This window comes from Centroberyx gerrardi, chromosome 3 (assembly GCF_048128805.1).
Source record: "Centroberyx gerrardi isolate f3 chromosome 3, fCenGer3.hap1.cur.20231027, whole genome shotgun sequence".
Taxonomy (NCBI): Eukaryota; Metazoa; Chordata; class Actinopteri; order Beryciformes; family Berycidae; genus Centroberyx; species Centroberyx gerrardi.
The window spans coordinates 31,014,178-31,039,330 of record NC_135999.1 but is presented as its reverse complement, the minus strand read 5'-3'; the positions used below and the strand labels follow the sequence as shown (position 1 = coordinate 31,039,330).

Sequence of the window (25,153 nt, the reverse complement as noted above, 5' to 3'; positions counted from 1 at the left end):
AAAATGCAACAGGTTAATAACAGCTGTTAAAGAAACACTAATGAAGAGAACATTTCTTTTTTCCAGTGGATGGCATCATGAAGAATGTTAAAGAGGAGCTTAAAGCCCATCTGAGGGAGAAGTTTACATGTATATATGAAGGTACAGCAGCCAGTCGATCTCACCTTGAAAAGATCTACACAAGACTCTACGTTGCTCAAGAGATTGAGGGACATGGTTGCAATTCACATGAGATTCTACATCAGTTTAAACTCCCAGATGAGAATTCAGCACATTCACAAAGCTGGATGGGAAGTCTGTGGAATCAACAGATCGACTGCCTTGATATCTTCAACCCCAAACTCCCACCTGGTAAAAACAGGTCCATCAAAAAAGTGATGACGAAGGGCATTGCTGGAATTGGAAAGACAGTTGCTGTCCAAAACTTCACCCTTCACTGGGCAGAAGGAAAATCCAACCAGCACATTGATTTCATCTTTGTGCTTCCTTTTAGAGAGCTGAACATGCTCAAAGAGGGTGAGTACAGTCTGATCCAACTTCTACTTCACTTCTACCCTGAACTGAAACAGATACAAGATACACAAAAACTTGTTAACAAGCAAGTTCTGCTCATCTTTGATGGTTTGGATGAAAGTAGATTTCCACTGGATTTTGCTGATAGCAAGAGAGTGAGTGATATAGATCAGACATCGACAGTGGATGTGTTGCTGACAAACCTCATCAAAGGGAACCTACTTCCCAATGCTCTCCTCTGGATAACTTCCCGACCTGCAGCAGCCGATCAGATTCCTCCTCAGTACATTGACCAGATGACAGAAGTGCAAGGGTTCACTGACCAACAGAAGGAAGAGTTCTTCATGAAGAGATTCAGTGATGCTAACCAGGCCAAAGAAGTCATATCTTGTCTCAAAGGGATGATAAGCTTTTATGTCATGAGCCATATACCAATCTTCTGTTGGATCACCGCTGAGGTATTTAAGAAAGGATGGAGCGACCAGAAGAGTAGAATGATCACAACGGTGACAGAGTTGTACATTTATTACTTACTAATTCAAACACAACGGACAACAAAGAAATATGAGGAGAATAGACCAGGTGACTTGGCTCAAAAAGAGGTGTTGGAATCAAGGAATTATGCCATGCTTTTGAAACTGTCCAAGTTGGCATTTGAACAACTGGAGAAAGGGAACATCATATTCCTTGAAGAGGACCTTAGGCAATGTGGCATTGATGTTGACAAAGCTTCAGTGTTTTGTGGATTTTGCTCAGAAATCCTGAAGCAAGAGTACGGGCTGTACCAGAAGAAGATGTTCAGCTTTGTGCACCTCAGCTTTCAGGAGTTCCTTGCTGCTGTTTACGTGTTCCACTGCTGTGTGACCAAGAACATCAGCGCTTTGAAGTCTTTTCTGGAGGTTGACCCTACTGATCTGGCCTTTCATGACCTGCTGAAGAGGGTCGTGGATAAAGCCTTACAGAGTGTGAATGGTCACTTGGACCTGTTTCTCTGCTTCTTTCTCGGCATCACACTGGAGTCCAATCAGACTATGTTACAAGGTTTACTGCCACAGACAGAGAACAGCTCAGAGACTGTGGAGGAGATGAAGAGATACCTTCGAAATTTTAACGCAGGGAACATCCCACCTGAGAGGTGCATGAATCTTTTCCTCTGCAAGTATGAGCTGAAAGAACACAGATTTCAGAATGAAATCCAAATGTTTCTTCAGTCAGGAGTAAGGCTCTCATCCATTGACTGTTCAGTTCTGTCCGCCATGCTGCTGATGTCAGAAGAAGTGATTGATGAACTTGATCTGACAAAATGCCATACACCATTTGTGGGGAGTGAGAAGCTTCTGCTGTCAATAAAGAACTGCAAACGGGCAGTGTAAGTAGCACGTTAGAAAAGACAGTACATGAATATATAGCACATTCATAACACCTGAACAAGAACGCCATGACAGCTACGTGGCAAATGCTGAGTCAACTCTTATGCCAGCTTTTATATGGTATTCCCCTTAACAACTACTGTTCCTTGAAGAAGTATTTGCCCACTGTTTATGATTATCTGTATTTTGCACATTTTTCAAAATGATTTTGGTCAGATTGTCTTGTTTAAAGAGGAAGTCTGAGAAAAATTGACACTGAAGTCCAAAGTTTGGTGCTAGTGTTGTTTGTTGTGTTGAAGGTAACCAAACATGCTCCGAACATATACACTAAAACCTTAAGGTTTTAGTCTGGCTTAGACTGATCACTGAGAATTAATATTACTGTTCGTGACCCGTAGCAGTGAAACCAAATGATCACAATCACATAAATTGTGTAAAATGAAGTAATCCCTAATGTCACTTTGAATTAATTATTGCAAAGTTCCAAAACACAAAAGTTTACCTTTTTCTCCAGTTGACATGAACATCTATGCTTTCTCATAACCGATACTATTGTAATTCTCCCGTACGTTTTTTTTTATTTGGCATGTGATGCTTTATTGCTTTTTCTACTTTTACAGGCTGAAGAGTGAGCATTTACATTTACAAAATGAATGCCTTGAAATACTAGTCTCCATTCTAAAGTCGACGGACTCATCTCTGAGAGAGCTGTGTCTGCTGTGTTTTTCTAACTGCAACCTTCCTCTCCCTGGCCCTCTCTTTGCTGCACTGAGAAGTCATCGCTGTAAACTGGAGACACTGAGGTCAGTGGTAGATCAAAGTCTGAACTGTTTCTCCAGACATTCACTTATGTCGATAAATCCTTTCAGAATATTAGACATAGATATTCTGAACTACAGTTTAAACCTCTGTTTAACTTAATGCAGTTAATCCTCATCATCCCAGCACATCAGAACGTCTGATAGACTTGCACTACAGCTCTGTTTATGAATGATATGCCTTCATGTTTCCACAGATTGTCTGGGTTTGCTCTAGATGTTGAGCGTTGTCACGCACTGGCCTTTGTCCTTCAATCAAAACAACTGTCCCTGAGAGCGCTGGACTTGACAAACTGCCCATATAATTACCAATGTGATTTCACTGGTTATTATTCTGAAAAGGTGGAAAAGAAAGAAAAATATGACGATGGCAATGATGAGAGCCCATTAATTATTATCCCTTCTGTCTTGATCAGTCCAGACTGTAAACTGTTGGAATTCAGGTAAGTGTCTTTGATGATGGGACAATTATCACAATTTACATATTGTTCTTTATTATTTATTTTTGTCTTTATTTTAGGATGTCTGGTTGTCTCCTAAAAAGTAAATGCTGTCAAGTGTTTGCCTCAGTTCTCAGCTCAAATTCCCACCTGAGAGAGCTCGCTCTAAGTCACAACAACCTGCAGGATTTAGGAGTGAAGCTGCTTTCTGTTGGACTGGGGAGTCCTAAATGTAGGCTGGAGATACTGAGGTACTAATACACAACCTGGTATTAGATAATAGATTCAGCATGATCAAATATTGTACAATATCTATCTGCAGTAACAATTACATACAAACAATTCACTGCAATAGAGGGTCTTGGGTGGTCTCTTTTTCTACCATGCAGCCGAGGGCATCAAAAGGCATTTTCGGGCAGTCATCAACGCTTTGTGAGATGGCCTCTAGAGGGCGTCTATGGCTGGGAGATGCAGTGTTTCCCATACATAGGCTAATCTGTGACGCACCGCCGAAATATTAGCAATGCGCCTAATGCACATTGCCATTGTTTGTCATTTGGCGATGCACAGACCAGTAGACCAGCAGCATGAAAGTGAAACTTAACATTCCACAATTTGCTCCAAACTTGCATGTGTTAGTAACGGTATTTGTAAACAGTAACTTGATAACACATCATCTGCTACCCCACAAACTTTAACAGTAGGCAACATCATTACCTTGTGGTATTTAAGTAACGTTAGTGTCCCAATGCTTCAGTGCATCACATTGAATTTAATTAAATTGAACACATGCTCTATGGGCCTCTATAGGATCTGTGCTTGTTTATTAAGTGTCCTTTTCTGTGCAGGCTGTCAGGCTGTGGAGTCACAGAGGAAGGCTGTGCTTCTCTGGCCTCGGCTCTGAGCTCCAACCCCTCCCATCTAAGAGAGCTGGACCTCAGCTACAATCACCCAGGAGACTCAGGAGTGAAGCTGCTGTCTGAAAGACTGAAGGACCCAGCATGTAGACTGGAAAAACTCAAGTTAGTACAGTGTAGAACTGCAGATACCTGTGGAGATATGCCTGTTGTCATGATATTTCAGAGAGAAATTGTTTCATAGTCCCTGTATGAAAATTTGAATTTCCACTACAGTTCATAGAGCACTTCAGAGGATGGTTGGGTGGGGAGATTACATGATTAGAATAAATTACCATGATGCCAAACTATTTACCAAAACATAATATTTGAGGTAACTGTCTTGTGTGTAGAAATTTGAAATTAGAAATCTGATTTGGATGTTAGAGAAAAGTCATTAAGGTTATCAAGTATATATTTCCAACATTACCATAAGACTCAAAAACAAAAAGATAATGGGGAGCTGACCCTACTGACTAACAGACATCATCGGAGCAAGCCAAGCAAAACAAATTTGAATAGGTTAGGTTGAAGACAACAACAGCTTTGATTCACATAATTTTTAACCAACACTGAATAAATTACCAAGAAAGCAACTTGCGGGAGATAACCAGTGCAAAAAACACATAAAAAGCCTTTATTGTAGTGGCTTTATTTTAGTGGCTCCATATTTTTAGGGTTAGCCTGCAAACGGAGTGCCTTCAATGAGTAAAATGATTGAATTGAAGGTACACGCATTCTCAGCAATTCAGAAAACTGTATTGTCCCAACTATCAGCGACTAATGGAGCCAGAAACCCCTTTAGCTCAAAACAGCCCCCTCAGCAGTTTAGAAACCATAATGTACTAGCAATCTTTGGCTAAAGGGAAGCCTGATCCCTCTTGAAACAACCTGCTTAGCAGTTCAGATGCTGCACTGTATAAGCAAACAGTAGACTGAACTGTACAGTATATGTATGTAATGTATAAATGATTATACCATGACTTGAGGACAGTGTATGTTTATCCTACCCTTCTACCATTGAATTAAAGATGCCTTGCTTGATGCACTTGTTAGGTCAATTATTTTTCAACAAACAAGCGTGTACCAAGCCAGGAGCTGTCAAACATCAAACCATGACCCCAAAACTTCCCCTAACCTCAACCATTCTGCTTTTCCTACCTAACCCCAAGTCAGTGATTATTGTCTTACCCTGAGGTAAAATCTAAGGCGAGAGAAAATGTGGGCATCGTTGCAAGGGGGAGTTGCTTGTACGTGTTCTTACATTAGAATTTTAGGAAAACCTGACATCTATTTCCATTTGCCTTCTATGAACACAATAATGAGAACACATTGATATTTAATTATAAATGTGTCATCAATAATTCTGTGTGTGTATCAATTAGTGTGTTTCAATTGCATTGTTCATTTGTTTGCACCTTTATAGCACTGTGTAACTTGGTTTTGAAAAGTGCTCTACAAATAAATTATCATTATCATTATTATTATTACACACAAACACTTTAGATGAGCTTATTAATCTAGCTGCTTCTCAGACTTCTCTTCATCCAAGCTGAAATCACTGTGTCACTGTCTGTTCCTCTTCCTCAGTGTGGACCAAGACGAGGAGCACTGGGTAAACCCACAGCTACTGAAGAAATGTAAGGATGTGACTCACTCAGCCCCTTCATCCACTGAATTGTTAAACTGGACTGTTAAACTGGCATAACTGACGAGTTATTACCTATTTCTTTACAGATGCCTGTGAACTCACGCTGGACCCCAACACAGCAAATGAACACCTCGTCCTCTCAGAGAGGAACAGGAGAGTGGCGTATATAAAAGAGAAGCAGCCATATTCTGATCACCCAGAGAGATTTAATGAAGTGAACCAGGTGCTGTGTAGAGAGGGTCTGACTGGGCGCTGCTACTGGGAGGTGGAGTGGCAAGGAATTGTGTCTGTTGGACTGGCATATAAGAGTAATGAGAGGAAAGGATGGAGGGACGTGGAAATTGGATCAAATGACAAGTCCTGGTGTTTCACCATTGTTGTGTGGAATGGTTACTCTTTCCGACATAAACGTAGGGAGACTTTTATACCTGTCCCGGTCACTGACGTCAAGGCATTCCTGGCCAGACCCCAGAGACTAGGAGTGTATCTGGACTGGCCAGCTGGCATCTTGTCATTCTACTGGCTTTCCTCTGACAAAAAGGCTCTCCTTCACACCTTCCACACCACTTTCACTGAGCCTCTGTATCCAGCGTTTAGCATTTCTGGTCCATCCTCTCTGACCCTGTCCAAGGTACTTGAGTTGAATATGGATAGTGTGAGTATTTTTGGTCACTTTATAGCACACCACTACAGGTTGGTATCTAGAAAAAACAACTAATTTTGTGCCTTTCTGCTTTCTAGGCCAAAACAAACTTTACACCTGAACTGTTCACTGAATCTGCAAACACTTTATACAGGTAATCATATCATAAAATGACAAAATATTATTTCCCCTGCTTTGATGATTATCAAGCTATTATTCTAAATGAGCAATAGCAGTTATATTGAACATTGATAGTGTAGGGATGTCGTGGAGGGTAGGCTCCTCCTAAACTACCCACCTTTTTATTTGCAGAAATAGATTTTACCACCTTTTCAGACTGATATAAAATTCCTAGTTGGTAGTATAAAACTGGTGTAAGATAGATGAGGATAGGGTCTTTTAAGAGGAAAAAAAAATATGAATGCTTTTCTAAAACTGTTTTTGATTTTTCATTATAATGGTGCTGTTTGCCCTATGGTGATCACCAGCTGGAGATCATAGTGTACCCACTTTTTATTTACCGCTACATTTACATCATTGCCTATATGTTTTTTTTTTTATATTTAAGAGCAGTGATGTAGCAGTAGATAAAAAAGGTTGGTCACCAATCACCAAACAAAACATTTTTCTTTTTCATTTATGCTTTTGTTTTCCTTAAATATCAGTTTGATACTACTTACTAATATCCATACTATGAATTTCATATCCGAAGGATTTATGTCAGACTGAAAGGTGGTAAACTCTATTCTGCAAATAAAAAGTTGGGTAAACTGACTTTAGGTGGGTTTAGCCTCCTATTACATCGTGGTTTTAGCTAACATCATGGTTGTTTCTTTCTAATACTGTTAGAGGAAATATAGCAAGTTTTGGTAGATTGTCCCATTGGTCAACTTACCCATTAAGTGATGAGAACAGAGACACCAAAAATCATCCATGTACCCCCGGTAGATCATTGGCTCCGGTGCTCCATGCTAATGCTTTAGCATACACTATGTTGAGTGATAGTAGGCTATTTTATCTCAAAAGTGAGAAAATGAGAATTTATAGCAGCACTAAAGGTAAATGGTAAGGAATATTTAATGATATGCATCTAAGTCTGTCAATTTTGTGTAGGAGATTACTAAAATTTACACAAAGTATGATACAAATATAATGTCAAATATGATACAAAAATAAATAAAAATCACTGCACAGCAGATGAATACATGGTTGCTCACCTGAAATAATTCCAAAAATAAACTTTACAACATCAGCTATATTAAGTTAATGATGTTTCATTTTTTAAATTTATGAATCAACAGGCCATATAATCAAAACCGCTAGCAACTTTTTATTTCTAAAAGGTCTGTCTTCTTATTATGGATAATGCTAGTGGGCTACTATCACTCAACATAGTGCTACAGTGTTAGCATGGAGTGCCAGAGTGAATGATTTACCAGCAACACATGGATGTTTTTACTGTCTTTGTTCTCCTTGTTTAACAGGTAACTTGACCAAGGGGACAATCTCCTAGAAACTTGCTGTATTCCTTTAACCATTGTGTGTCCTACAGGTTCAAGTTCCCTGGTTCAGGTGTGTTCCAGTGTACTTTGACTGGTCTGGTGTTTACTATGGCTGAGGAGGGGGAGGTGCTGTACAGGACTGTCCAGTGGGATGAGAGCCTCCTCCAATCAGCTGGCAAGACGCCTGCAGGCCCGCTGTTCAGCATCCAGTGTCCTCAGGACCCTGTCCGTCAGCTCCACCTCCCACACTGTGAAATCCACCCTGGTAGGCACATCATTCAGTGATGAATATGTATTGATTATTGTTGAACAAAAAACTAATTAAGAATGATTTCCTTTTTGATGAAAAAGAGCTAGAGTTACTGACATGGACATAAGATGAAACTGTAATGGGGTCCACACCAGTGAAACTAAATCTTGGATGGCTCTGTGTATTCACAGCACCGCTTCCTGAAAGCCTGTCTGTTGTCCACATCACTGATGATGGAATGAGCATCCTCCAGCCACTGGAGATTACAGAAACTCATGTGGGTGTGAAAGTCCCCCACCTCTCTGCCTTTGGCCTAGTGTGGGATTACATTAAGAGGTTTCTGACTTTCACCAAGCCAATCCGTAGCCAAGTTCTGCTGTTTCTTCGACCACCAGGCAGAAAGCAGAGACGAAAACTCAACGTGTTTCTGCTGCCAAACAACGTTACTGTCCAGGAGGTAAAGCTGCTGTCACCTAATAGTTTACCACACTTTTTTTTTAATCACAGCAGTGTTTCCATGATGAGCCAAATTTATGTTGATCAGTCAGTGAGACACTTCACTCCTCTCTATACCTGTCAGACTTTCTCACAGTGTGGTAAGAATCATTCTCTACAAAGTCTGATATTTTTTAAACATAATTAACAAAAGAAATGAACGTATTGTCAAAATTGAACTTTAAATCTTCAAATCTTTGCAGCAATTTTTCATGCTACCAAAACCCTCTTATTGTATGCAAATTAATTGAAATGTCACATGATGGGAGAACAAACCGCTGGGTTCTTTAGTTTTAAGGTTTATTCTGGATTCTCTCAGTTGATTGCTGTGATGCAGTGATGTATGGTGGTATATGTTAGTAAACATGTAAAACTGAAGAGAAGAATGTCCTCATGAACAGGACAATGAAATCATTGTCTACATATATGAGCATAAACCCTTTAATAAAAATGTTCTGATATCACTGAAGGTGAGAGGGCAACAAGAAAATGATGAGTATATCCAAACTCCTTCCTACTGTTATCTCACCAAAGACCAAAGTTACAGTCTCCACTGTGATCCTGAGGAATATAAAGTCCAGCCTAAGGTGAGTACGTCAAATACAACTTCTAGTGCCTTCAAAATGTCTCTGTTAGTGCTGTAACATACAGACACAATTCATGAAATTACTTTCTTTGGTTAACTTCGGATATTATTAAAAGTATCTCCTGGTTTTCAGCGTGCACCATTTGATCTAAATTATGGACCAAATTACCACCCAACATTTGAGATTCTCCTGAATACGAGCACAGAGGAAGTGACTCTGATGGTCCAAAATCAAGAGAAGACACAAGTCTGGGAACATGAGCTTGATCTGACTGGTAAAGACTTAATCCTCCTATAGCATCACTCTGTCTGTCACTCAGTGTGTTAGAATAGAGAAGTTGATGGTAGAATAGAATAGAATATGGATATGGATATGGATATAGGATAGGATAGTGTGTGCAGCCATGCTTGTGTGTGGGTCTTGTGCATATAGTTGTTGATACAGATCTGGGGCCTTCATGCTCTGTGTTAGATCATTCTTCAATCAGGCTGCATTCAATTCACAATCCATATTTTTACCAGTTTTTCACCATATTGTCTTCAAGTTTTCTGGGTATTAGGCAATTTCAGGGAATTTTACAAATGGGTGACTTTACAGGAATATAGCAGAATGCATTTTCCAACTTGTTTCACACATTCATTGCATTAGATGGTTTTCAGCCCAACAGTAGTGCAAGTTCAAGTTTGTTTATTTATATAGCCCTTTATCACATGCATGTCTCAAAGGACTTTACAGAGAATGAGCCTACTAGATCTAATTGATCAACAATCAACCATAGAACAGAATAATATAGGACAAACATCAGGAAGAGCACAAGACACACGACACAAAAGCAGATTTTAGACATAACAGCCCACCCTAGTCCACCAGCCTTAGACTCCATGCATACAAGGAAAAACTTTTAAGAAAAAAACAACCTTGTTAGGAAAAAAAATGGAAGAAACCTTGGGCGGCCAAGTCACAGAGGGATCCCCCACCGGGATGGCTGAGCGGACAATAGGTGCTGGGACAAACAGTGACAAGAACATGGGCAGTGAGATGACAATGACAATGATGGGGCCAAGATCAGCACTAATATCCACAGACAACGACAGCACTCACAATTCACATCCAAGTAGAAACAGCATCAGAGATGGGACTTTGGCCAGCACTGACGACTGTAAGGGCGAGGGCAGCACCCGTCCACTGCCAGGTAGAAAGACTGCACCAGGGTCTGAGAAGGAGCGAAGACAGACAGTAACCAGGAGGCAGCCCTATGCTGGGTTCCCAACGGCAGAGTCCTATGTTAATACTGTCTAAGCTAAAGTAGGGGAAGAGACTGTCGATCCCAAGCTAGACAGTGCTAGGTCGTGTGATTGCAAGAATAAATAGGTATTGAATTTGGATTTGAAGGTTTCTACAGAATTAGCTTCCCTGGTTGTAAGAGGGAGTTGGTTCCAGAGATAGGAGGTCGCTAGGAGAATGCTCTGCTGCCTGCTGATTTTTTTCTTGATTCTAGGGACAGTAAGGTAACCAGTGTCTTGTGATCAGAGGTCATGTGGGGGAACATAAGGGATGATGGGTCGGATAAATATGATGGTGCAAGCACGTAACAATTTATATGTTAACAAAAGCACCTGGTCGGACCTGGCTTGAATTGGGAGCCAATGAAGGGAGGTCAGGATGGGTGAAATGTGGTCTAGTTGTGGTTAATATTCTGGTGGCAGCATTTTGTACAAATTGAAGGTTTTTAATACTGTAGTAAGAGAGGCCAGAGAATAAGACGTTACAATATTCAAGTTTTGATGAAACAAAAGCATGGCATCAGCCATATTTAGCAAAAGACAGATTTTTGAGATGTTGCGAAGGAGGAAAAATGCTATCTTTGTGATATCCTTAATGTGAGTGTTGAATAAGAGAGCGGAATCAAATGTAACGGCAAGATTTTTAACTTTGGGACTCTGGGTAATTAAGCAGTCCCCAAAAATTAAAGTGACATCCACAACAAGAGGCCGTTGTGTTTTTGGGCCAACAACTAGCATCTCAGTTTTGTTGGCATTTAGCTGCAGGAAGTGAGATGACATCCATTTTTTGATAGCAGATAGGCATACTTCTAAGTTTGCGAGTTGTGAACGGTCATTAGGCTTAATGGGTAGGTAGATTTGGGTATCGTCCGCGTAACAATGAAGTTTAACACCATGGCTATGGAAAATTCTGCCAAGCATGTAAATAGAGAAAAGTAAAGGTCCTAGCACAGAACCTTGTGGTTCACCAAAGTTAACTTTTGGAGCTTTTGGAGATAATGTTGTGAGAAACAGAATGCATTCTATCAGATAAGTAGGAATTAAGCCAAGTGGAAACAAACTGTTCATCCCTTTAGAAAAACAACATTAACAAACCAGGAAGGAAGAACATTTTACACCATGGAAGAGCTCCAATTTGGTTATGCTGTTACCCTGTGGTTTAAATACTATATTATATCTAACATAGTAGTGTATAATTTAATTTGGTCCTGTTCAAATTCTTCTAATTTCTAAGAGGTCTCTGTTAAAATGTGACTGCTAGTTGTTGAATAGAATAATTTTTCCAACTTACCTTCCAGGTCCTTGTCCAGGTAGGGAAAATCTACCAAGGGCTCAGAGTCTCTCAGCAGAGGAGAGGCTGGACTCAGCTCGACCAGAGTTCATCAAGCGAGTGTCTGAACCTGTTCTAGACAATTTGCTGGATGAACTTCTGCGACGGATGGTAATAAATGATGAAGAAATGGAGTCGGCCAGAACAAAAGCCAGGCCAGACAAAGCACGAGAAGTGATCGACATGGTGCGAAGGAAAGGAACAGAAGCCAGTTCAAATATGATCGCAGTCTTCCGTGAACGGGACCCTTACCTTTCCAAAGAGCTGAACTTAAGCTGAAGAAATGAGAAACTGTACTGAGTACGATAATGAAACATGGTAGCAGAGACAGTCGTATATCAACACATCTTTAAGTCTTTAAGTGAGAAGCTTTGCCTTTGAAGCCCATGTTGTTGAGTCAGTGGATTTTCACTCCGAAAGTAATTTACTGATCTTTTGATACAAGACCTGACACTATGGAAAAGCTCAACCTTATTTTTATGTTTTAAATGTACAGTAATTGCATTTTCAAACACTGAAATAAAACTTTAGAAGATTTATAACAGTTCATCCAAAGAGAGTCATGTAATGAGAAATGAATTGATGAAGCTATGAATAAATCTAAAAAAGTAAACAGAACTACATCCTTCTCAGAAGCCAAAAAAGAGTAGGGTCACCTTTGAGTCAGAATATAATCATCGTCAATCATGTCAGGAATGATGAAGAGAATTATAAAGAAATATCGGAATCTCCTGAATTATGATCCCCCCCTTATCAAGTTTCCAAAAGGTAAAGGTATAGTGACAGCTGTTTAAGTGTGCTATATGTACATACATGATTTTTTAAAATAGAATTGTCTGATATCCTTCCTGACATTTTTTCTATAGTATTTTTCTCAGATTTTTTTAATGATATTTTTCTATGTCAAATTTTCTATTGTTGTAAGATATAAACAAATATTTCAATATAATACGTAATGGTTAATCTTTTCATATCAGATGGCAAGTTCTAATTTACATGTTTTTTCTGTAATCAATGTATTTGAAAATATCAGATAGAAGAGTAATATGTTTGTATACAGAGAATAAACTATTTGTTAGATGCTCTTCTTCTCGTGCGGTCACATGAATTCCTTTGATCATATGTCCATATAATTGTCTGTTATCTTTCATGCAATATTTTCAGAGATTTTTTTAACATATTTTTCTATGTAATTTTTTTCTATTGTTCTAAGATATAAATGTATATTTTGATATAACATGTAATCGTTCATCCTTTCATATCAGATGGCAAGTTCTAATTTGCATGTTTTTTCTGTAATCAGTGTATTAAAAAATATCAAATAGAAGAGTAATACAATTACCCATGTTCATATAGAGAGAATACTATTTGTGTACTATGTGTTGGATGTTCTCCTTGGATGTAGAACTGGATTATTTTGATTGTAGGCCACAAAGAGTTTATCCATTTTGAATATGAAGATATTTGGTGTGGTCACATGAATTGTTTTGCTCACATGTCTGTTTTAAACCCACCTACCTACCTTTTTATGTGCACACCTGATGCTGATTGAGTGTGGAGCAGACCTGCAAAATGTATCAGTTGCTCGCTTTGTAGTTTATTAATAAAAAGTGTATCTCTCTTCTGGTGTGTGCTGGATCAACCAAGTTTTGGATAAAACCATGCAAAAGTCCAACTTAAACATGTATAAAACAGCTTCAGTGTGAATTGGGAACATCTTTGTATTATAGAGGCAATGTTTGAATTTGTAAAAACTCATTTTGTATGAGTTGGGACCGACTGTACAGCTTTTTCACATGAAGGTTGGAGTTTGCTTAGCTGTAAATGTATTTGTATTTTGGGTTAGGGTTAGTGGTTAGGGTTAGGATTAGACTACTTGAAAGACTAACAAATTATTATTATATTGTTATTATATCATAATACATACTGTCTTACAATACCGTGCATGCATACGTTTTGTAACATGGAAATTTAACCCCTAACCCTGACAGTGTTAGTGCCAAGCTTATGAGAACTAGTACAAATTTAAGTGTGGAACAAAGAGGGCTGTATAGTCAACTTAAAGTACAGAAATGGCTCATGTCATCCCACTATGAACAGCTACAATCTAGACTCCTCACACTGATGTTCAGTAAGAAATCCTCAGTGTCAGAGTTTTTCCCATCAGAGACACTGGTTTGAGTTTGGAGTATTGAAGCAGATTTTCAAGAGCTTTGTCATCTATAGTAGACTTAAGCAACTTCTACTGCTGGTACTCAACGCCCATAACAACATTTCTGTTCAGCCACTAAACAGTGTTAGATGGTAGAGCTGTAAAAGGAGGTGTGGGTGGCAGCACATAACAAGGCAGATGTCTTAGTTTTTATAGCTATGCATTTATCTGATTCTTGCACGCACAAGTTCCTTTGAAGAAGAAGGTACAAGACGAGCAACAAGTTCATGAAAAGTATGCCTTTGAGTCGTCAAAATGTAGGAAGCAACCAGAGCCAGTATAGGTGGAGCATGACACCATTCAGAAAAACCTTTAGAGATCAATGACTGAATCGTCCCACATCCTGAAATATGACATCCTACCATAGGATATACCGTAATACTTTCAGTACTTCAATATTATCAACTGAGAACATCACTGACTTCTTGTATTTCTACTTAAGGATTGTGTTCTTTTCCCATATTAGTGTCTTTGAAATTGGCAACATTTTCCAGTTCTAATGAGATGACAGTTTGTTCCCAGAGGTCACAACTCAAAACTGAAGCACCTGTCAGAGGTTCTACAGTCACACCCTAGGGTTAATAGCTGCTTGGTCCATCAGTCCCCATCCTTTCTCATTAACATTAATAGAGCCCCAATGGCTTAACTGGGGCTCCGGGCTTCAAGCTTTGTTTGGGCAAACATGCTGAAGGCAGCTTAGTGGCCTAAAGCTGAGAGACTGTCCTGTATCTGGAGTGTGACAGGTTTGACTGTTGCCTGCTGAAGTGTCTTTGAGCAAGACACTAAAGCTCTACCTGCTCCAGTGGAGCTCCACTTGGCTGCCTGTGCACTCTGACCCCTCTGGTGAAAGATTCAATTATAAATGCCACAGACCGGAGCCGTTTCCCTCAGTTCCTTCTCACATACTTGAGGAAGGACATAAAGATAAATCTGTGCCACAGAGGTAAAAAAATATGCTTGTACTGCTCTTGTGTAAATGTAGCCTATCATGGCTTTGAACCCTAACCACTGAATGAAAGGTGTAATCCATGAAAGAAGACACAAGGGGGAGCTGCTGAACCGCCAACTGACTTACACCATCAATAAGGTGTTGGGGAACCACCAGCCATCAAAACAGCACAAGCTGAAAACAAAGAACCACCTTAACTAGGGCAGGAGCAACACTTCAACTCTGAAAACAAGCTCCAACACCTCAATTATTTATTCTGCTTGTTCCTTTCAATTCTTTTTTTGTCTTCTGACCCTCTTTCTTTCCATAAGAGCCGTTCTGCCTCATTTTGGTGGTGTCCCTCAGAACTTGTCCTCCAGAACGTCAGTCTGTTTTATGCATCACAAGCAGTGACAAATACCAACTTTTGTTAGGAGGTGTCAGTACAGTGACAGCCACTAGAGGGCATCACAATAGACTCACTGTAATTAGGCCCACAATACTTCATTTTACTTTACAGTGAATATAAAAGTATTAATCAATTACATTTAATGAAATATGAAAATGCAGTTTGATGATTGAAACTGTCTGTTGATGCAATAACAGTATTATCAGTGTTGTCAGTGTTAATTTTGTTATAAAATAAAAGAATGAAATGCTCGTTGATGAAGGCCTTTTGCCAACAAGGACTATATGACATAAATATTCTGATCCATAATGACATTTGAATTAATTTTATTTCATACTAGTATTGATGAAAATATGATGAAACATGGCAGCAGATGTTCCAGGTTTTTGAAAGTTGATCATATCAGAGTTTGGAAACATTTCTCTCAGTGTTTGAAGGTTTATTGATACAGGTAAAGTTCCTGACTATATATTATATCAATAATCTTTGTGATAAATGCTTGGTTACTGTCAAATCATGAGAAAGAAATTACAACCTGTAGTAATAGTAATTAAACTAAAGAAGCAATAATCCACAATATTTTGATAATAATAAATGTGTTTTGTCCTCTTTATCTCTGATTGCTATAACTCAACAGTGAAACCTACATCCAGTTCATGAAAGCTTTTCCATTGTCTGTTCTAAACACTCGGTGTCTGGTAGCTCTTTCCTGGAAAAAATCTTCTGGCACACAGGAAGTGATGTGTTTTACATTTCCATTTGTAATAAGTAGAAGAAGAACTGGGTAGTTAGCATGAGCAGCCACCAGGTCACTTGGTCTTTTAAGAGTTTGGAGAGCAATGCCATTACACACCTAAGAGACAAATGTTGCAGTATGAAATTAGTAGAGGTGAAAATCTCTAATCAACCAGTGAAATAAGAGCAATTACTTAAGTAAATAATAAGTACTTGCCTTGTGATTGTCTGTCCCTCTTTCTCTTTCTCTCAAAATATATTCCAGTGATGGTAATGGCAATGACACTTAGAAACACAGCCGTGCGAATTAGGAATAACCAGAAGTGTCTGTTATTCTCACCTGTCAGAAAGATTTACAATGAACATCAGCAAATTACAAAACATTTATGGGCCATAAGCCTTTGGAAACATAATAGTTTAGTTAAAAACAGTGATGTGATTTGCCTTACTTGTCTCATCTGTATTGTTTTCCTCACTGCAGAATGTCTTGACGTTGACTGGAAATGTCTTTTCATCAGCAGGGTTGGCAGCCACACATCTATAAGAGGAGTTGAAGTCTTGCTTGTCTACAGTGAGAGGCAGAGAGGGACCAGTGCTGGTCTGGTTCAGTATCTCCTCTCCTTTGATCCAGTACAGCGTCGTCTCATGAGCCTTCTCCACAAAACACACCAAGGTGCAGCTGTCAGTGCTCACTCTTGATCTGTTCACACCAGGCCTTGGTGCAGGTTCTGGGGAGTACACAGAGCAGAGTTAGTTAGTTTAGAACAAGTCCCATGGTGCATTGTGGTGATGACATGTACAGCTAATACATTTATTTGAATGAGATCTCAGCTCTCTGGCTCCCTAGTTGGTCAGCTGTCTTCCCTTCTATTGAGAATACAGTATCGTTAAGCTACTTGGTTAACAAGCTAATGTTAGCAATTGACCTGTTAGCAAACATAGCCTCTTATAGCCTCTTACATATATACAGAGCACTGCTTATACAACAGGAAATAAAAATAAAAATATTAAAATATACATCACTGTATGGCAGCAATCCATGTAATCTATTAGATGAAGAACCCAGTCAGAAGTGAAATATCTTATGGTATGGCAGTATTGACACTCATTTGCATACAAAAAGTATTATGGGAGATAAAATTTGTGTGAAGATGTACCGTCTCATTAAAGTTAACTTTTCACCTTATTACTTTTTTTTAAAATTATTATTAATTAGGTACTGCTCAATAAAAAACAAAACAAAACAGACTTGATCTGTCCAAATTGATTTTTACCAAACCATGACAACGTTTCATAGTGCCCAAGTATAGAGTGAAATGTCTTTTTTTTCTTCCTCTGTCATTACTAAAGCTAAACCTGGCTGTTGAACTCATGGTACAGTTACCACAGAATAAATATTTAGAAGCACATGTGACTTACTGTACACGGCCAAAGCATATTTAGAGAAACCTCTCTCAGAAGCAATTGTATAAGTCCCTGAATCATTTGTCTGCAGTCCTGTGATGGTAAAGAGTCGAGTGTTGTTGTGCCAGAGAAGTCTGTCTCTGAAACTTTCCGCCATTATGTTGCTTTCCTTGTTATTCCCCACAGCAATAATCATTTTTCCATACAAAAGCAATCCAGACTCCACAACAGGGTCTGGTAGAGTGATGGATCCTCCCTCAGTGCATGTCAGGTTCTTCTTTATTTCCTCAGTAGCAGCTGAGCTCATTACTGTAAAATAATAAGTGATTCAACAGTCAGTACAAGGTCAAAACCACTGATGAGAACATGTGAAATCCAGAAGAGATCAGCAGTATTTAAGACAGATACTCCTCAATTTGTTATTGAAATGCACAACCTGGAGCTGATCCATTGACAATGAATGGTAGAAACAACAGACTCTCATAGAAAGAAGAAAATATACCCATATCTGCAGAAAATCCCCTGTGGTGTGTTAACTGTCTTGTTTTCTTGCTTCTTCACTATATTTTCAGTTGAGTTGTGCAGTTATTCATTGGTGGTGCATCACAGATTTGGGGGCGTGGCTAAATCTTCTCAATCATTTCTATAGGAACTAGCAGTGACTGTTCACTAATGGAAGCTATTGGGTATTGATTATCGGCACAAATCTGCACAATCTGCAGCTTTAATCCAAAAATATTTGTATTGGTATCAGACTTAAAAAACACATATTGTCCGAAACCTAATTTAGATCAAGATATAAGTCTTAATGTCAAGTTTGTTCTAATTAATATTACATTGTTAGACAGTAAGTGTTGAAAATATATATGTATATGTATATTGTTGGATGGGACTGTAAATTTTAGAGGTAGCTGGAGCTGTTCCAGGGGGGTTGAACTGGCTGAACAAAATTTGAGAGTCATTTTTGAATCTGCTCTGAATTATGAGAATGAGGTTCAAAGGTTTCTTCAGTCTTGTCTTTACCGGTTGAGAAATCTTTGAGATCTTTTGCCAGCAGGCACACAAAACAGCATTGTGTTTATACACAGCTATACTTATACACATATAAATGACAAATATGGTAAGATTTTTCAATACACAGGATATGATGTCAATATCCCTTGTGCCATAATCCAAGTTGAACATTCATATAGAGGCCCAATTAACAGAATGATATTCTACCACAGTGATTCTCAACCTTTTTCATATCAAGGACCCTATAGTCCACATTAGAGCCACGGACCCCCATTTGATGAGATTTTGTCTCTCAGACCGAAATCTGAGCACATTTTAAATTTTTTATTAGATGTGATTTTGTCCAGAATTCCATGACTATCTGTATTGTAGGTAGAGAGATAACTGTGAAACTATGATCAAAATAGTCATTCTTCTACATTCTCTAATTGTGTTAACTTCTTGTAAATTAAATAATGGTGAAGTTTAAAGGCCCTGACACACCAAACCGACGGTCGGCCGTCGGCCAATGTCGGGCCGTCGGTAAGCGTCGGTGTCCCTAGTTTTTGCGGTGTGTCCCGCACCGTCGGCACTAGTCGGACCCTGTCGGCGTCTTTTCGGCCGATTGAGCATGTTGAATCGGCGTCGGAGCCGTCGGTGAGAGAGATCACTCTGATTGGTAGTTTGTGTTTTGCCTCTGGATGATTGGACTGATAAATTCCTTCAACATGTGGAACTGAACAGGAAAGTCGGAAGTTTCATTTATCTCCAGCTCTCGACACAGGTTCGGGAAAGCCCCTTGAGCCTGTCGCTGGAGTAACGTTATTCATGATTTCACCCATTTAGTGCGGTATTATTTATTTTTCGCCTCCGCCTCTTCCTTTCTTCTTCCACAACCAAAAGACCAAGGGCTGACAACGCCAGTGCCATTTGCAACTTCTTATCAGACATATGGTTATTTCCCCTCACGCATGCGCAGAACGTACGTGCTAGTTGGCCGTCGGCTGTAGTCTTTGCGGTGTGTTCAAGTGCAACTTTTTGGACCAGACGCAGGCGACGTGAGGCGACGCAACAGTCGGCCTTCGTCGCCGCTGGTTCTTTGACGTCGGTTTGGTGTGTCAGGGCCTTAACAATTCATCGATTTGCTGGGGACCCCCTGGAACACCCTCAAGGACCCCGTTGAGAACCACTTTACCATGAAAAATGAGTACTATAGAAAGCAGGCTATACCGTCATAAATCTTCATCACCATTAGACAGGATGTTTTTTTTTTTATAATTTTTTTCCTGCTGAATTGTAGAGCTTTTGCTGCTGTGATGACCTCATTTCCCCACAGGGATCAATGAAGTTTCATCTCATCTTAAAACTCTCCTCAGCCTCTTGTCTTCACTTGGTCAGACTTCTCTGTTGACTTTTATAAAGATGTTAAGTCTGCTTTGAATGGTTAATACCACTGAATTTCAGAGCTTCAGTAAGTTTGTTGTTCAAAGACACTTTGATCTGTATTACTGAACCTTCTCTGCTGTTCTCTATAGTCATAAATTAGACAGAAGAGTTTGTCCCACTTGTAAATGTGTGATGTCTGGCAGCGTACAACAAATTTGGTAAAGCTGGAAAAGGTGAGTATGAGAACAGCAGTAGTGTTCTGTTGTTCCAATCATATTTAAATATGACAGTCCCAGTCTTTATCTACCTGCCACAGCAGTTCCTTGAAAATTCACATTATATCTGGATAAAACATTTTCCTTATTAATCCTTTAGAGAACAAGGGCTCTCTTCGATGCATATGAAACATATGAAAATTAGTATTAATGCTCAATATATTAAACATTTATTTTTTAAGTTCTATTAAAATATCAGAGTATAAAACTTGCAATTTCAGTGTGAAATGGTTTTGTGGCTTTTATTTTCAGTCAATTCTATCAAAGTTGTTTTTGTGCATTTACTGCCATGTTTCTCTATTTTAATCTTTCAAACCTTTTGTTAATCAGTCAAATTTAATAATAAGCTGAAATAACCCTAACTATGGGTTTAAAAATGACATCTGATATTATATGTGATATCAGTACAGTGTACATTGTGTCATTTTTCAACACATCTGTATGTGTTTAGTTTACAAAACATTCTGGGTTAAATCATTTTTAAGAGAGCAAGTGAAACCTTTGTAAAACAAGAAGTTAGCGAATAATAAGGGACATATACCATTATTAAACAGTACTATAATACAACACATTCAGCCTCTGAAATATATAAGAAAATATATAAGAATTTAAAATGGGCCAATTTCTGATCATGCCAAAACAGCACCTCTACAAGCCATAATCAAGTGAAGAATAAACAGCAGTTACATCAGTTATGTAGTTAAAAAGTTACCTATGAAAAAGATGAAAATCTTCATCTCCTGTAGCTCCATGGTCCATCACAGAGTTTGGTCTTGTCAGGTATTCAGGCTGCTGGAGATCGACAAAGAGGAAGTGTTGTAGTTACAGCAAATAACAGGAAGCTCTCGTCTCACCACTGATACCAGACTCCATGTAGAGAGGAACTCCTCCAGTGTGTTTTACCCTCAGTTCTGACTCCATATATGAAGAAGAAAAGTCCTCATTTTATCCTCACAATGAATTCAATCAAGATCAGAAAAGTTCCTCTCATGTACAATTTTGGGAAATAGTGCAGAGTTGAAAAACTGGGAAAGTCTTGATCATTTTAAGTAGAGGTGTTTCTAAATCAGAACAGTATGCATCATTCTGCCTTCTCAATCTGTATCATTCCCCACTGGAAGGGGAAGGAGGAGACTGGAGAATCCATTATTATTATTATTATTAATAATAATAATAATAATAATAATAATAATAAATATAGCCACAGGCGGCAATGACGGGGTCCAAGCACCTGATGACCTCTAGGGGATATGTGTGATGTAGACACCAAATGTTGCACATTTCCTCAGAGTTGATACCTGCACAAGTGCACCAAATTTGGTTAAGATAGCACAAGGCGTTCATGAGTTATGGCTCATTTTGTCACATATGTGCCACACCCTACAATTGATTGGCGTATAGCGGCCAAATGATATGGAGTACAAGAAATCTTTTGATAACTTTTAATCATGGGAGTCCAGATACTTTTAGGGAAGAAGAAGAAGAAGAAGAAGAAGAAGAAGAAGAAGAAAAAGAAGAAGAAGAAGAAGAAGAAGAAGAAGAAGAAGAAGAAGAAGAAGAATCTTAACAAAAACAATAGGGTTCCCAGCACTATGTGCTGGGGACCCCTAATAATAATAATAATAGATGGGCAATAGACTGGGTCCAAGCAAATAGCGTTGCCTATTGGCCAAATGCAGTTACATTCTGCATGGTACATGCTGACAGATCTTGTTGGACCATTCTGCAAAGATGATGTGGGCAAAGTTTCAACTGAATTGGACCAACAGACAAATGTTGATCTCTTGTGCAATTTCTCTGTTTGGCTGTTTGTCATGCTGTGCTATAGGAAAGGTTGAAACCCTCTTCCTGTCCCACTTTAGCATACGTTAGATGAAAGGCCGCAACATGCACTGCAAAAAATATTAAGGCACTTCACCTTAAAAACATAAGTTTCCTTGCTGCATCAATATTGTGAGTTGACTGTAATAGTACTGAACAGTTAGGTCAAAGACATTACATTACATTACATTACGTCATTTAGCAGATGCTTTTGTCCAAAGCGACTTACAATAAGTGCATTTTATCAACAGTTGTGAAACCAACTGTGCCTCACAGTCTTCATCAGCTAAGTCTTAAATAGGAATAAGTAGCATTCGTTTTTCATTTATTTATTTATTTATTTCAAAGAAGGGTAAGAAGATAGGTTAGTTCAAGAGGGGTCCAGGTGTAACCTGAATGTGTCTTTAGGCAAGGCAAGGCAAGGCAAACTTTATTTATATAGCACATACACATACACAAGGCAAATACAGTGTGTTTCACATAAAACAGAAAAATATACATACACACTCCACAACTATTTAAAATGACATTAAAAAAGAAAGAAAGAAAGAAAGAAAGATATTGAGCAGTCACTCTCATTCAAAGATAATCACTAAAAGACCTCCCGGAAACACTGGAGCTTCAAATCAAGTGTGCCTTACCCCTGAGGATCTCTGAGAGTGACTCCCTCAATTTTTCCTCTCAAAAGGAAATCAATTTAGATGAGATCTTGAAGGATTCTTCGAAGGAGCCTAGAGTCTTTCCAGTGGTCTTACCCCACCCTATAGGCAGGCCCCACAGCCCCTAGAGGACTTGTAAATGTTCCTTTAGAACAATACACAGATCATCTAAACAATTACAATTATAAACTTTAAGAAATCCTTCAGTTCTCAATACAGGTTTGAGGATCCCATCAAAGTGGAGAAACTACTCACCAGAGTTCCTCTGGACTCCTGTTGGGATCCTGTTTGTGGTAGATAGGTAAAACATAAATAAAAGAGATAAAATAAATAAATAAAGATAACACCTGTTACGTCTACATACAGATGATTTAGCAGAAGGCCACAGAGAAAAGGAATGTTTTGAGCCAACCTTTAGTCTCCGCCGAAAGATCGGCACTGATTCGGCCATGCAGAGATGGGAAGCCAGTGAAGCGACCAGAAGAGGGGTGTGACATGAGAGAATTTTGGTTGGTTGAACACCAGATGGGCTGCAGCATTCTGGATGCACTCATTCAGAAGAACGTTGCAGTAGTCCAGGTGGGAGATGACAAGTGCCTGGACCAGGAGTTGTGCCGCTTCTCTCATAAGAAACGGGCGAATTTTGCGGATGTTATGTAGAGGGAGAACCTACAGGAGCGGGTTGTCGCTGCAATGTAGGCAGAGCAGGACAGCTGGTTGTTCAGGATCACCCCGAGGTTCTTGGCAGTCTGAAAGGGCAACACAGTAGTGTTGTCAATGGAGATGGAGAGGTCTATGAGAGGGCAATCTTTCCTCTTTCCCTGGGAGAAAGAGTAGCTCCGTCTTGTCAAGATTGAGCTTAAGTTGGTGCACAGACATCCAAGCACTGATATCTTTGAGTTTAGTTGTTATAATGTAGAAAAACTGAGTGAACTTAAGACAATAAGTTCAGTCAACACATGTCTAGTCATGCTGATAAGTGTTGAATGCATTAACTGATGAACTGCATTCCAGTGTTACTTAGTGTTTCACTAGGGAGGAGGTTTTAGTGTGAGTTGCTCTTGTATCACATGATTATTACACTGTTTAGCATTAACCATGCAGTTGCAATACACCTGTTTGAAGTGGATAGAACTTGCCAAGTTGCCATGTGTAATATAGAGGATGTCTGCTTCACTTTATTGAATTTACATAATCTGTAGATGCTAAATTTTATCATGTTTTATTTTTAAATCAGAAATTGACCTATGATTCACCTAAGATACATACATAACAAGTCTCCATCCTGTACTTCATTTAAACCAGAAGAAGAAGAGTTTCTGGAGAGTTAAATGCAATGCATACTGGGAAGTCTGCTGATAAGCTAACAGTGTTTCTTAATAAACTATAATGATCAGTTTAATGAATGCTTTATAAGGTGTTGTTTCAACTCGTAATTTTAAGTCACAAGACATTAACTCATGATTATAAGTCATGTTTGAGCAAACATGCTGAAGGCAGCTTGGTGTCCTAAAGCTGAGAGACTGTCCTGTATCTGGAGTGTGACAGGTTTGACTGTTGCCTGCTGAAGTGTCTTTGAGCAAGACACTAAAGCTCTACCTGCTCCAGTAGAGCTCCACTTGGCTGCCTGTGCACTCTGACCCCTCTGGTGAAAGATTCAATTATAAATGCCACAGACTGGCACTATTTATTTATTTATTCTCACATAGTTGAGGAAGGACATCAGAGAAAGATGAATCTGTGCCACAAAGGTCAAAAAGACACAAAGAAAATGTTGGATAACGCTTTATTTTACAGCCTGCTAATTACAGTGTAAGTAGTTTGTAATTATTATTACTGATAAAATAACAATACTACAGTTACAGGGTAACAAAACAAGAAGTCCAGGAATTAAGGGGTAACAATTTTGTAATTATGAGAGATTTATAAGGTAGTTATGGTGTAACTTTTTTCGTAATTACCACATACATAATAATTATAGGGTACAATAACTTAATTGGGGGGAGAAAACAAATGTTATTGGTACTTGTTCCCTGTAATTATGGAGTAAGTACAAGGTGTGTGGGCTGTCCCCCCTAATTACATTATTGTACCCTGTAATTATTTTTTAAGTATGCAGTAGTTATGAAAATAGTTACACCAAAACTACCTTATAAGTCTCTCAGATAAAGGGGAGCTGCTGTGGTGCCAACTGACTTGCACCATCAATAAGGTGTTGGGGAAACACCAGCCATCAAAACAGCTTCAGTGTACAAGCAGAAAACAAAGAACCACCCTAGGGCAGGAGCAACACTTCAACTCTGAAAACAAACTCCAACTCCTCAGTTCTTTATTCTGCTGGTTCCTTTCATTTCTTTTTTTTTTGTATTCTGACCATCTTTCTTTTCATAGGAGCAATACTGATACATTTCTGCCTCATTTTGGTGGCCTTCTCAGAACTTGTCCTCAAGAACAATGTTTTGTACAACGCAAGCAGTAAATACTACCATCTGTGTAGGAGGTGTCAGTACAGTAAGAGCCACTAGAGGGCAGTAAAATTGACCAGAATCACAC

General features: G+C 39.0%; 2 protein-coding genes across 4 annotated transcripts; one reads left to right on the top strand and one right to left on the bottom strand.

Annotated features, from left to right (window-relative positions):
- Positions 1-71: 71 nt before the first annotated feature.
- Positions 72-12,305, top strand: LOC139910190 (NACHT, LRR and PYD domains-containing protein 3-like). Of its 3 annotated transcripts, none has more exons than XM_071897422.2 (13): positions 72-1,882; positions 2,504-2,686; positions 2,899-3,144; positions 3,222-3,392; positions 3,990-4,163; positions 5,628-5,677; positions 5,775-6,319; positions 6,430-6,485; positions 7,884-8,098; positions 8,275-8,540; positions 9,049-9,165; positions 9,298-9,439; positions 11,747-12,305. In XM_071897422.2, the coding sequence occupies exons 1-13, from the start codon at positions 78-80 to the stop codon at positions 12,055-12,057; spliced, it is 4,281 nt and encodes a 1,426-aa protein (XP_071753523.2). In that variant the 5' UTR covers positions 72-77; the 3' UTR covers positions 12,058-12,305. The 3 variants fall into 3 exon arrangements, with proteins under 3 accessions (XP_071753523.2, XP_071753516.2, XP_071753532.2); XM_071897415.2 differs by having other exon boundaries at positions 5,775-6,343; XM_071897431.2 differs by lacking the exon at positions 9,298-9,439 and having other exon boundaries at positions 5,775-6,343; positions 11,747-11,999.
- Positions 12,306-15,733: 3,428 nt separating this feature from the next.
- Positions 15,734-21,095, bottom strand: LOC139910232 (uncharacterized). The gene is made up of 5 exons (XM_071897476.2): positions 20,833-21,095; positions 17,482-17,775; positions 16,512-16,790; positions 16,280-16,402; positions 15,734-16,180 (listed from the first exon to the last, which is right to left on the bottom strand). The coding sequence occupies exons 1-5, from the start codon at positions 20,870-20,872 to the stop codon at positions 16,173-16,175; spliced, it is 744 nt and encodes a 247-aa protein (XP_071753577.1). The 5' UTR covers positions 20,873-21,095; the 3' UTR covers positions 15,734-16,172.
- Between the last annotated feature and the right edge of the window lie 4,058 nt (positions 21,096-25,153).